The sequence below is a fragment of the Bombina bombina genome, chromosome 6, assembly GCF_027579735.1.
Source record: "Bombina bombina isolate aBomBom1 chromosome 6, aBomBom1.pri, whole genome shotgun sequence".
Classification (NCBI taxonomy): Eukaryota; Metazoa; Chordata; class Amphibia; order Anura; family Bombinatoridae; genus Bombina; species Bombina bombina.
This window is the reverse complement of record NC_069504.1, coordinates 1,066,260,839-1,066,273,916: the sequence shown is the minus strand read 5'-3', so window position 1 is coordinate 1,066,273,916 and position 13,078 is coordinate 1,066,260,839. Positions and strand designations below refer to the sequence as shown.

At 36.2% G+C, this 13,078-nt stretch overlaps 1 protein-coding gene across 1 annotated transcript in view; it reads right to left on the bottom strand.

The window, feature by feature from the left end:
- ATP6V0A4 (ATPase H+ transporting V0 subunit a4) overlaps positions 1-13,078 on the bottom strand; it is an 85,971-nt gene that overhangs the window by 49,332 nt on the left and 23,561 nt on the right. The window contains exons 8-12 of the mRNA XM_053718942.1: positions 12,643-12,725; positions 11,322-11,415; positions 6,786-6,998; positions 6,028-6,178; positions 4,285-4,424 (exon numbers count right to left, since the gene is read on the bottom strand). Coding sequence (XP_053574917.1) covers positions 4,285-4,424; positions 6,028-6,178; positions 6,786-6,998; positions 11,322-11,415; positions 12,643-12,725 — 681 coding nt within the window. The remainder of the gene's footprint in view (positions 1-4,284; positions 4,425-6,027; positions 6,179-6,785; positions 6,999-11,321; positions 11,416-12,642; positions 12,726-13,078) is intronic.

Here is a 13,078-nt window from a genome sequence, read left to right as displayed (position 1 = left end):
GTAGGTAGTTTATTTAATTAATTTATTGATAGTATAGTGTTAGATTTAATTGTAACTTAGGTTAGGATTTCTTTTACAGGTAAATTTGTAATTGTTTTAACTATTTTAGCTATTAAATAGTTCTTAACTATTTAATAGCTATTGTACCTGGTTAAAATAAATACAAAGTTACCTGTAAAATAAATATTAATCCTAAAATAGCTATAATATAATTATAATTTATATTGTAGCTATATTAGGATTTATTTTACAGGTAAGTATTTAGCTTTAAATAGGAATAATTTATTTAATAAGAGATAATTAATTTCGTTAGATTTAAATTATATTTAACTTAGGGGGTGTTAGTGTTAGGGTTAGACTTAGCTTTAGGGGTTAATACATTTATTAGAATAGCGGTGAGCTCCGGTCGGCAGATTAGGGGTTAATAATTGAAGTTAGGTGTCGGCGATGTTAGGGAGGGCAGATTAGGGGTTAATACTATTGATTATAGGGTTAGTGAGGCGGATTAGGGGTTAATAACTTTATTATAGTAGCGCTCAGGTCCGCTCGGCAGATTAGGGGTTAATAAGTGTAGGCAGGTGGAGGCGACGTTGAGGGGGGCAGATTAGGGGTTAATAAATATAATATAGGGGTCGGCGGTGTTAGGGGCAGCAGATTAGGGGTACATAAGGATAACGTAGGTGGCGGCGCTTTGCGGTCGGCAGATTAGGGGTTAATAAGTGTAGGTAGCTGGTGGCGACGTTGTGGGGGGCAGATTAGGGGTTAATAAATATAATATAGGGGTCGGCGGTGTTAGGGGCAGCAGATTAGGGGTACATAAGGATAACGTAGGTGGCGGTCGGCAGATTAGGGGTTAAAAAAAATTATTCGAGTGTCGGCGATGTGGGGGGGGCTCGGTTTAGGGGTACATAGGTAGTTTATGGGTGTTAGTGTACTTTAGAGTACAGTAGTTAAGAGCTTTATAAACCGGCGTTAGCCCAGAAAGCTCTTAACTACTGACTTTTTTCCTGCGGCTGGAGTTTTGTCGTTAGATGTCTAACGCTCACTTCAGAAACGACTCTAAATACCGGAGTTAGAAAGATCCCATTGAAAAGATAGGATACGCAATTTACGTAAGGGGATCTGCGGTATGGAAAAGTCGCGGCTGAAAAGTGAGCGTTAGACCCTATTTTGAGTGACTCCAAATACCGGCGGTAGCCTAAAACCAGCGTTAGGAGCCTCTAACGCTGGTTTTCACGGCTAACGCCAAACTCCAAATCTAGGTCTATGACTTTAATCCACTCTCTCATCATTTCCTGCCTTGACTATAGCAACTCCATCCTCTCTGGCCTCCCTAGCTTCTGTCTATCTCCCTTACAATCCATAATAAATGCCTCTGTCCGGCTGATCTTCCTTACACTATCGGCTGCACCTCTGTCAGTCTCTACACTGGCTTCTTCTAACCTCCAGAATAAAACACAAAATCCTGACTCTAACTTTCAAAGCTCTTAATAACATGGCTCCACCATATATCTCCGACCTCGTCTCCAGATACTCTCCCTCCTGTCACCTTTGCTCTGCTCATGAAGTTCTTTGCTCCTCCTCTCTTGTTACCTCCTCACATTCCTGTCTACAAGACTTTTCCAGATTGGCCCCTATTTTTTGGAACTCTCTGCCTCGCTCCACAAGACTTACCCCTAGTTTTCAAACTATCAAGGACTCCTTAAATGGACAGTATATTATTATTATCATTTATTTGTATAACACTGCAAAATTTGGTAGCATGTAAAAGACTACTATAAAGAAGAATATGCACAGATACTGATCTAAAAATCCAGTGTAAAACCTTTTAAAAACTTATTTTAAAGCTCACAGTTTAGCATTGTTAATGAGGTATCTTGGAGACCCACTGAAAGGGGCTGGGTAAACAAAAAAAGTAGTCACTTCCCACCTCCCCCCTCTCTGCATATGAAAAGACAGTTAACATAAACAGAAGCCAGCAGGAGTCTGTAAACGCATGTATACATCTGACACTGTGGGGCTTGGTTAGGAGTCTGAAAATCAGCACAATGTTCTTAAAAAATAAGCAAAACTATAAATTTTTACAAAAACATTCCCAGATGGGCTATATAAACGGGTCATCTACAAAACATTTATGCAAAGAAAAATCTAGTGTACAATGTCCCTTTAAAGACTCTACTGTTAAGGGATCACATAATATATGCTAATATTTTCTTATCTTGGTTCCTTTCCTTTAGCTATCCCCTTGAACCACCTTAGCATGTAAGCCTACAAGCCTAGCTGCTTTGTAGATCACCTTCATGAGAGATGATTTACAACAGTGAAACTCTTGGCAGGGCCCTCTCTATCCCTTTGTCTCCCATAATTGTCACCTTGCATATTAGACCCATGTTGGCGCTAAACAAATAACTGATAATAATAATTGACAAGTCCTACTCTCACACAATTGGTTTAGTGAGGTTAGGGGGCGGCATTGCACGAGTGCTCCCTCATGCAATGATAAATATCGGGAACATATCTGCCCCAAAATGTGCGATCAAGTGTGGACATGTTTATCAATTGTCTCTCGCCCCCGTTGCTTGTAGTTCACAAGGTCTAAATTAAACTTTCATGATTCAGATAGAGCATTTAATTTTAAGCAACTTTCTAATTCTCATCTATGATCACATTTGTTTGCTATCCAGCATTGAATCTATAAATATAGGCCATCGGTTACAACACAGTTATGAACAACACTAAGCTTGTAAAATATCTGAGCAGATAAATACTAGTAGACTGATTTATCAAAATGAGTTAAAAGTAATAACTATATTATTTACATTCTATGCTCCTCAGTAACATTTGTGTCAAAATCAAATGCAATTAATTGTACTTTAATATTAAAAATAGACAACAGTTAAAGGGGAACAAAATGTAAACATAAACTTTCATGATTTGGATAGAGTAAGCAGTATTAAGAAAATGTTCAATTTCCTTCAGTTAGCAAATTTACTGCTCGAGAGCAGTAATGTCCTAATGGGAGCTAGCTGGTGATTGGTGGCCACACACATCTTGTCATTGGCTTACCAGATGTGTTCATCTTTCTAAGCAGAAGTTGTGCATTGCTGCTCTGGAGCTGATTTTATTATTTTATTATTATTATTTATTTATTTATTTTAGAAAATCATATCTAATGTTTTTTCTGCAGAAAGTTACTATTAAAGTATTTGGGAATCTTTGTAGATAAGTCATTTGATACGTTTTCCCAAAGGATTGTGATTAACCAATAGTTATATACATTCATTAGAGAAACAAATTATGTAAGATTTCGAGCATATTCTTTTTGCACTTTTATGTCCCTTTAAAATAATGGAGGACAGATGCCCAACATTTTTCTTTCATGGTTCATATAGAGTTTGCATTTTTTAAACAATTTTTTAGATTTACTTAAATTATCCAATTAGCTTCATTCTCTTGGTATCCTTTGTTGAATGAGCAGTAATGCACTACTGGGAGCTAGCTGAACATATCAGGTGAGCCAATCACACAAGGCACATATGTGCAGCCACCAATTAGTAGCTAGCTCCCAGTACTAAACTGCTGCTTCTTAGCCTACTTAGGTATGTATTTCAACAAAGGATACCAAGAGAACAATGCAAATTAGAGTATAGATGGATATTTGTTTAAAGTGATATGTTCTATCTAAATCATGAAAGAAACGCTTTTGGTTTCATGACCCTTTAATGCAATGCAAAAGTCATTGATAAAACAAATTGTGTTTTCTATTTGTTTTCAAATAGACTGGAATAGCACAGAATTTAAAACCCCTGCAAAATGTGAGCTACTTTGCAAGGCCCTTCAAATGGATTGGAATCGAGCCCACTGTTGAATGATATGAATGGATCAGTGGGAAGCTTAGACATGGCAAAGAAAGATTTTGGGGCCCATTTATCAAGCTCCGGATGAAGCTTGAGGGCCCGTGTTTCTGGCGAGCCTCCAGACCGCTAAAGACCGCTGCTCCATAACCTGTCCACCTGCTCTGAGCAGGCAGACAGACATCGCCGAAAATCAACCCAATCGAGTACGATCGGGTTGATTGACACCCCCCTGCTGGCGGGTGATTGGCCCGCGAAACTGCAGGGGGCGGCGTTGCACCAGCAGCTCACAATAGCTGCTAGGGCAATGCTAAATACGGAGAGCGTATTGCTCTCCGCATTCAGCGAGGTCTTGCAGACCTGATCCGCACTGTCGGATCAGGTCCGCCATACTTTTGATAAATATCCCCCATTGTCTGTGTTTTATCACCTCATTGCTGCCCTTTGAAGACATTAAATTCTTTTCATTCATGACCATCCAGAGGGCAAATCCCAGCATGACCGCACCATGACCAAAGTCCCCGAACATCACAGCAAAGAGAAAGGGGAATGTAATGATGGTGTAGGGGGCTGCAAGAAAAAAACAGCAACCATTAAACATGTAGTCAATATTGAAAGGTAAATACAACATCTCTGGGCTAACAGATTATGTCAGGGGCAGGATAAGGGAGCTAAGCCTGTGCTGATAATTTAAGGAGCACTTAGGGACACTGTAGTCAGAAAACAAAGGATGATTTACATAGGATTTTTGATATATATATATATTTTTTATTTTATTATTATTTATTTTTATTTTTTAAATTTTTTACTTTTGCAGCTAAAATTAAGAATAAATTTGCCTTGTTATAAGCTGTATAACACTATTGCATTGTTACTTTTCCATAAAAATCATTGTTTTCCTAAGCTCCCTAGCTAGCTGTATTACATATGCAGGACCACCTACTCAGTGGCCAAGACATGACTGGCTGTAATAATGCTAGATGTGCACATGATTCTATTCTATTACATTTGCAAAAAAAATGTAGGTTTCCAAAAAAAATGTACCAGCTGCCAACTCCCTGTCCCTGATAGCCCTGCGTTAATTGATTATCATTCCTGCACAGAGTTACCTCAGTCTCTACAGTGAGTTTGCAGATGTATCTTACATACCTTGCACTGACAGGTTGTTTAAGCTGTCTAAAAAAAACCTTTTCCATATTAAATGGCTGTAGCTGTGTAAACTAACTTGTCAGGAAGTAGTGTAAGCAGTTTAAGTTTCATCTACGGACTCACAGCAATGACTAGTTTGTTGCTAAGGTAATTATGTGCAGGAATAATAATCAGCTAGACCAGACCTATGAAGGGTAGTGAGGAATGAAACTGGCTGCCACTTATTTACATGGAGAACATCTTCATAGCAGCAGAGTGCTAGTTGGATAAGAGATTAAACTGAAATAAAGTTAAAGTTAACAGCAGTAGCTAGTGCTAATACTACAAGCCAGAAGCAACACAAAAATTGCTGGAAATATTAATGAATAGTGTAAATTTTAACCTTTCCAACCTGAAGAACTATTCCCACCTTTAGAGTAAGAGTTTTAGTGGCATAAACACAGGAACTATTTTTTTGGTTCACTATAATTCACACCTTTGTTTATTTATGAAATGGGGCTTGTTTTTCATTTTGAAACAAATGCAAAGAATAGAGCAAAATTAATTATTTTTATTTTTTTTGGGGGGGGGGGGATTTGCCGTATCCAAGTACACGTGTCTATTAAAGGGTCATTATAGTAAAAAAATTACATGCTCCTAATTCGTTATGGTGATTCAATCAGTAGTACTAGTCACAATACTGCTGACTGGATCAGTGGCAGTTTCTGCTCTGTGAATTCCAAGTGGTACTTGTACTATGCGTTTTACCCTTTGCGGAGGTAAACCCCATAGCATTTAAAGAGGCGCTAGCCTTAAAATTACATACTCTAATGAATTAGAGAACGTATATTCTTTTTACTATAGTAGCCCTTTAATTATATATTTTTTCATTGGCCTAAATTAAAGGAAAAATTTTACTACAGTAATTTTAAGCAAGTCAAGAAGCAAACTGACCTAAAAAAAATCTTTTTATACTAATACAAATTATCATTGTTATCAAATTGTCATCGTAAATATTTTGTATTTATTTTGGTAATTGTCTTACTTGGGTTCATCTCTCTATAATTTCCAACCCCGTAAGCATCAACAATATTTTGGAATCCTGATGTGAACTTGTTGGTACGATTGAAGGTTGGAGGATCCAAAGACGTAGTAATGTTAGTTAAAATAGGAGCAATGGTGGAACCACTACGCTCCTGCAATAAATCAGAAAAATTTAATATGACAATAAACTTGTGTTGCCAATTTTTTAATATTTAAACAGATTTACAATAAAATTTTAAGTAAAACTATGAAGCATTAAATAATTATGTATAAAAATGAAAAATTTGAAAAATAATATAAACTACCTTTAGTTAAATATAAGTTCATGTAAATATTGCCTAAATAACAAGATATTGTTTACACTTGGTTCTAGTCCACTCTCCAAACTGTCACATTTTTCAAATGCAAATATGCAGATATTCCATAATCAAAACTACTCTAAAATCCAAACTTTTTTCCAGTTCTAATAAAATTCTAGTAAAATTGTTCTTGTAATGTATATTTTGTATTTTCTTTAAATTATTTTATAGCTCTTGAATAGTTTGCAAAGCAAATTTGCGTTAAATATTCCATTAAAAAAAAGATACTCCCACTGTACAGATTTCAGGAGGATGTTCAAACATTGATTGGTGTATACATTTCTGCTTGACAGGAAAGTGCATGCAGGTTTTGCACACAGACTCAGGATTTTGCAAGGCTCCTTTTAAAGCCTTGATTTAATGGAGTGTTAGATGGGGCACAAAGTCTAGCTGTGCTTACCATGCCTCGGTGAAGCGCGCGTTGGATGCGCTCTTTGTCATTTACAGGGCACCAGATCTCAGCAATGATGCACTGCTGGGTGACATCAATGTTACACAAGTTCAGCACATGGTACACAGCTTTCATCTTCTTGACCTTAATGTTCCAGTTGCAAATGATGTGAGCTGCTTCTAGCAGAACACGCTGATGGTGAGAGTCAGTTTGGGTGATCACCTGAAATAAAGAAAGAGGCCTATAAAAGTGATCCATCTCCATATAATGTGTTTTTTTTGTTTGTTTTACTTTTCATAAGTTGTTTTTATTGTTTGTTTATAATGGGTTTTTTTTTTTTTTTTTAAATCTATTTTGACCTAAAATATAAAGGTAAGTTTATGTTTTTAAGAGTTTAATCAGTGAATCATTTTTTAATTTTTTTATTTCTATGCTTTATATATATATATATACACATATATATATATATATATATATATATATATATATATATATATACCATATAAAATATGTTACAGCATGTTATTTTAAGACTAGGAACCCTTAAATACTAAGGCCTACATTACGAGTTTTGCGGTAGCTGAAAAAGCAGCGTTAACAGGTGCTAACAGGTGCTTTTTTACTACCGCTGGTATGATGAGTCTTGCAGGTTTAGGGGCACCGCACACTTTTTTGGCCTTACCGCAAAACGACTTACAAAAACTTCATAAAAGTCTTTTTTCTATGGGACTTTTATAGCGCTGATATTACAAGTCTGTCCTGGGAGGCCAAAAAGTGAGCGGTACACCCTAAACCGTCAAGATTCCTACCGCATGCAGTAGTTATGAGTTTTATGTACAATGCAGTAGCACAAAACTCATAACTAAAGTGCTAAAAAGTACACTAACACCCATAAACTACCTATTAACCCCTAAACCGAGGCCCTCCCGTATCGCAAACACTAAAATACATTTTTTAACCCCTAATCTGCTGCTCCGGACACAGCCGCCACCTACATTATAATTATTAACCCCTAATCTGCCGCCCCAACGTCACCACCAGTATAATAAACATATTAACCCCTAAACCGCCGCACTCCCGCCTCACAAAGATTAGTTAAATATAATTAACCCCTAATCTACCGTCCCTAACAGGGCCGTCACCTACCTACATTTATTAACCCCTAATCTGCCATCCCCAACATCGCCGCCACTATATTAAATGTATTAACCCCTAAACCTAAGTCTAACCCTAACCATAACACCCCCTAACTTAAATATAATTTAAATAAATCTAAATAAAATTACTATCACTAACTAAATAATTCCTATTTAAAACAAAATACTTACCTATAAAATAAACCCTAAGATAGATACAATATAACTAATAGTTACATTGTATCTAGCTAAGGTTTTATTTTTATTTCACAGGCAACTTTGTATTTATTTTAACTAGGAAGAATAGTTACTAAGTAGTTATTAACTATTTACTAACTACCTAGCTAAAATAAAAAAGTACCTGTAAAATAAAACCTAACCTAAGTTACAATAACACCTAACACTACACTATAATTAAATAAATTAAATAAATTGAATACAATTACCTAAATTAAATTAAATTAGCTAAAGTACAAAAAAAACACCAAATACACCCTTAAAAATAACACTAACCCCTGAAGATCGACTTACCAGGAGACGTCTTCATCCAAGCCGGGCCGAAGTCCTCAACGAAGCCGGGAGAAGTCTTCATCCAAGCCGGGCGAAGTGGTCCTCCAGACGGGCAGAAGTCTTTATCCAGACGGCATCTTCTATCTTCATCCATCCGGCGCGGAGCTGGTCCATCTTCAAGACATCCGACGCGGAGCATCCTCTTCATCCGACGACTAAAGCTGAATGAAGGTACCTTTAAGTGACGTCATCCAAGATGGCGTCCCTTAGATTCCGATTGGCTGATAGAATTCTATCAGCCAATCGGAATTAAGGTAGAAAAAATCATATTGGCTGATGCAATCAACCAATGGGATTTAAGTTCAATCCCATTGACTGATCCAATCAGCCAATAGGATTGAGTTTGCATTCTATTGGCTGTTCCAATCAGCCAATAGAATGCAAGTTCAATCCTATTGGCTGATTGGATCAGCCAATAGGATTGAAGTCTAAGGGAATTTAAGGGAAGCCATCTTGGATGACGTCACTTAAAGGTACCTTCATTCAGCTTTAGTCATCGGATGAAGAGGATGCTCCTCGTCGGATGTCTTGAAGATGGACCCGCTCTGCGCCGGATGGATGAAGATAGAAGATGCCGTCTGGATGAAGACTTCTGCCCGTCTGGAGGACCACTTTGCCCGGCTTGGATGAAGACTTCTCCCGGCTTCGTTGAGGACTTCGGCCCAGCTTGGATGAAGACTTCTCCCGGCTTTGTTGAGGAGTTCGGCCCGGCTTGGATGAAGACGTCTCCCGGTAAGTCGATCTTCAGTGGGTTAGTGTTAGGTTTTTTTAAGGGTGTATTGGGTGGGGGTTTTTTTAAGTTAGGGTTTGGGCGGCAAAAGAGCTAACTGTCCTTTTAAGGGCAATGCCTATCCAAATGCCCTTTTCAGGGCAATGGAGAGCTTAGGTTTTTTTATTTAGGTTTTTATTTGGGTGGTTGGTTGTGTGGGTGGTGGGTTTTACTGTTGGGGGGGTTGTTTGTATTTTTTTTTACAGGTAAAAGAGCTGATTACTTTGGGGCAATGCCCCACAAAAGGCCCTTTTAAGAGCTATTGGCAGTTTAATTTAGGTTAGGGTTTTTATTTTTATTTTGGGGGGGCTTTTTTATTTTGATAGGGCTATTAGATTAGGTGTGATTAGTTTAAATATCTGCAATTTGTTTATTATTTTCTGTAAATTAGTGTTTGTTTGTTTTTGTACTTTAGCAAATTTAATTTAATTTAGGTAATTGTATTTAATTTATTTAATTATAGTGTAGTGTTAGTGTAACTTAGGTTAGGTTTTATTTTACAGGTATTTTTGTATTTATTTTAGCTAGGTAGTTATTAAATAGTTAATAACTATTTAGTAACTATTCTACCTAGTTAAAATACATACAAAGTTGCCTGTAAAATAAAAATAAATCCTAAGATAGCTACAATGTAACTATTAGTTATATTGTAGCTAGCTTAGGGTTTATTTTACAGGTAAGTATTTAGTTTTAAATAGGAATAATTTAGTTAATGATAGTAATTTTATTTACATTTATTTAAATTATATTTAAGTTATGGGGTGTTAGGGTTAGGGTTAGACTTAGGTTTAGGAGTTAATACATAATAATAATAATAATAATAATATAGTGGCGGCGACGTTGCGGGCAGCAGATTAGGAGTTAATAAATGTAGGTAAGTTGCGATGTTAGGGACGGCAGATTAGGGGTTAATAATATTTAACTAATGTTTGCGATGCAGGAGTGCGGCGGTTTAGGGGTAAATATGTTTATTATAGTGGCGGCGACGTTGGGGCAGCAAATTAGGGGTTAATAAATGTAAGTAGGTTGCGGCGACATAGGGGACGGCAGATTAGGGGTTAATAATTATAATGTAGGTGTCGGCGATGTTGGGGGGGCAGATTAGGGGTTAATAAGTGTAAGATTAGGGGTGTTTAGACTCGGGGTTCATGTTAGGGTGTTAGGTGTAAACATAAATTTTCTTTCCCCATAGGAATCAATGGGGCTGCGTTACTGAGTTATACTCTGCTTTTTTGCAGGTGTTAGACTTTTTTTCAGCCGGCTCTCCCTGTTGACTCCTATGAGGAAATTGTGCACAAGCATGTTACACCAGCTCACCGCTGACTTAAGCAGCGCTGGTATTGAAGTGAGATTTGGAGCAAAATTTTGCTCTGCGCTCACTTTTTGTCTTTTAACGCCGGGTTTCTGAAAACTCGTAATACTAGCGTTGCATGAAAGTGAGCGGTGAGAATAACGTGCAAGTTAATACCTCACCCCTGTTACTGCAAAACTCGTAATCTAGGCGTATGTGTTTAACCCTTGCAAAGAGCAGAAACTGAGGCAGATCCAATCAACAGCACTAGTGACACACATCTGAGTCATGCAGAGCTCTGTAGGTTCTGAGCTGTACTTCTACTATGTGTGTACCCCCTTCCGAGGATTAACCTATAGCATTAAAGGGTCACTAGTATAAAAATTACTAATGAATTATAGCATGTCATTTTTTAACAATAATGTCCCTTTAAAAATGCTTTAGTTTATCTGGCCCTGATTCATCCTATACAGCTATTGCTTAGTTGAAAATAGGAGCTTATTTTAATTTGGCCTCTGATTGGTTACAAATGAGATAATGCAAAGTTACTCACAGGGTTTATCCCTGGAATGTTCTTAAGGTGCAAAACCCTGCAAATTGAACTAACCAAATGCCAGTTTTAATCACTTATAAAGCGTGATTTTTTTTATGCAGATTTTAGTGGATGACAAGGTGTAGGATATGGAAAGATTAATATGTGTTTGGATATAGTAACAGTGATATGGATGCTTATTTGTCACAGTAACTAAATTGAGAGCTTAGGGATAATTATCACTCACTGTATTCAGGTCTTCAATCCTTGTGTTCACATCGACTGCCATCTCCCTCCGTTCACTGGCAGACTCAGGACAGGGATAGACAGTGGCTTTAAAACTGCATTGAGAAAAAAAAGTTATTGATGAAATTAAATAGTGCTAGTAAAGTGGATCACGTGGGATCCAGCAACAAAAATTTAAAAGATTTAGATATACCAAAAAAATATATTTTTGGTTAAATAAAAAAAAAACTTTTTTTTGTCTGATGCTAGATCATGGGGTCGGTAGGAGTTTGTAAATGAATATCTGTTCATCCACTATTATTTCTTAAAGGGAATGTCTTCAGGGTAGATAGTGTTACAGCTACATGCCAGCAGCAGCACACACGCAAAAGATAGTTATTTAAAAAAAAAAAATGATGGTGTCAGAATTGGCCAAAACCAAAAGTAAAGTGTATGCTTATTGACTGAAACACTAATCAGTCAACTGACAAGGAAATTGCTAAATTATTATTAATATTATTAATTTGATTTGAACTCTCAAAGCCTTTTCCATCTAAAAGCTAAATTACAAGTGGCGGGCTAATATATATATATATTCTTTAGATTATTTAGCATTTTTACAGTATGTATAATAATGTTTAATATTTTGTATTAATATTTTTATATTTTTTATAAGTAATATTTCAATAACACGCACACAGGTTAGCAATTCTTCATGTGCACTAACCCGACACCGCATTTGACCTAAATTTTTACGTTCTTATGTTCTTCATGTAGAATTTTTTTTAAATTTTTATTATTAAATATATATATATATATATATATATATATATATATATGTGTGTGTGTGTAAAAAAAGATATCAATAATTATATTTCTATAGGAATTCATATACAGGCATAGGTATATACAGATATATGTATTTACAATATATACAGAAATATGTATTTACAATAAAAATTATAATGTTCCTATATGTGAAGAACATTGGAATGTTAAATATTAATAACTCCTGTCGGGTTAGCATGCGAGTGTTAGGTGTTTCCAACTGGAAAGGTGTTTAAAATTGTATGTTCTATCTAAATCATGAAAGAAAATTTTGGGGTTTTATGTCCCTTTAAATCTCTGAGCAGAAATAGTTGAATGTTACATCTTGCAATTTTGATTTTCTAAAAGGAAATTCAAAGTAGTATTAGTTAACATTTGTTTCATAAAAAAATCAATGGTGGAAACAAATATTATGGGAAATCATTATTTTAACACTCAAACATCATATTTTTTTTTCCAAAAAAAATGTACCTGCCCCCTTAATCATAATCACACACTTCGAAAACCCTTCTCACCCATCACAAATTTTCTTGATTTTCTGTTTAAGCTGGTCCCCCTGGTAAAATACCACAAATACGTTCTTCTTCACCTCTTCCCGCTACAGAGAAACAGGAAACAAATACGTTATCAGTGGAAACTATAGCTGTAATGTCTAACGTCAAAATTAAACTTTCTTAATTCAGATAGAGTACATCATTTTAAACAACTTTCAAATTCACTTCCATAAGCAAAATGTGGACAATCTTTTTTATATGCACGTTTTCTGAGGTTCCAGCTTCTGATGACCATGTGCAAGAATTTATAGTATTTATGCATTTTGTGATTGGCTGATGGCTGTCACGTGATGCAGGGAGACTAGAACTAGCTTTGAAGTTTGTCATAAAATAATCTACTACTCATTAGAAAGTCATAATAAGGGCAAGATTGATCAATTTGTGAACCTGTCCGCAC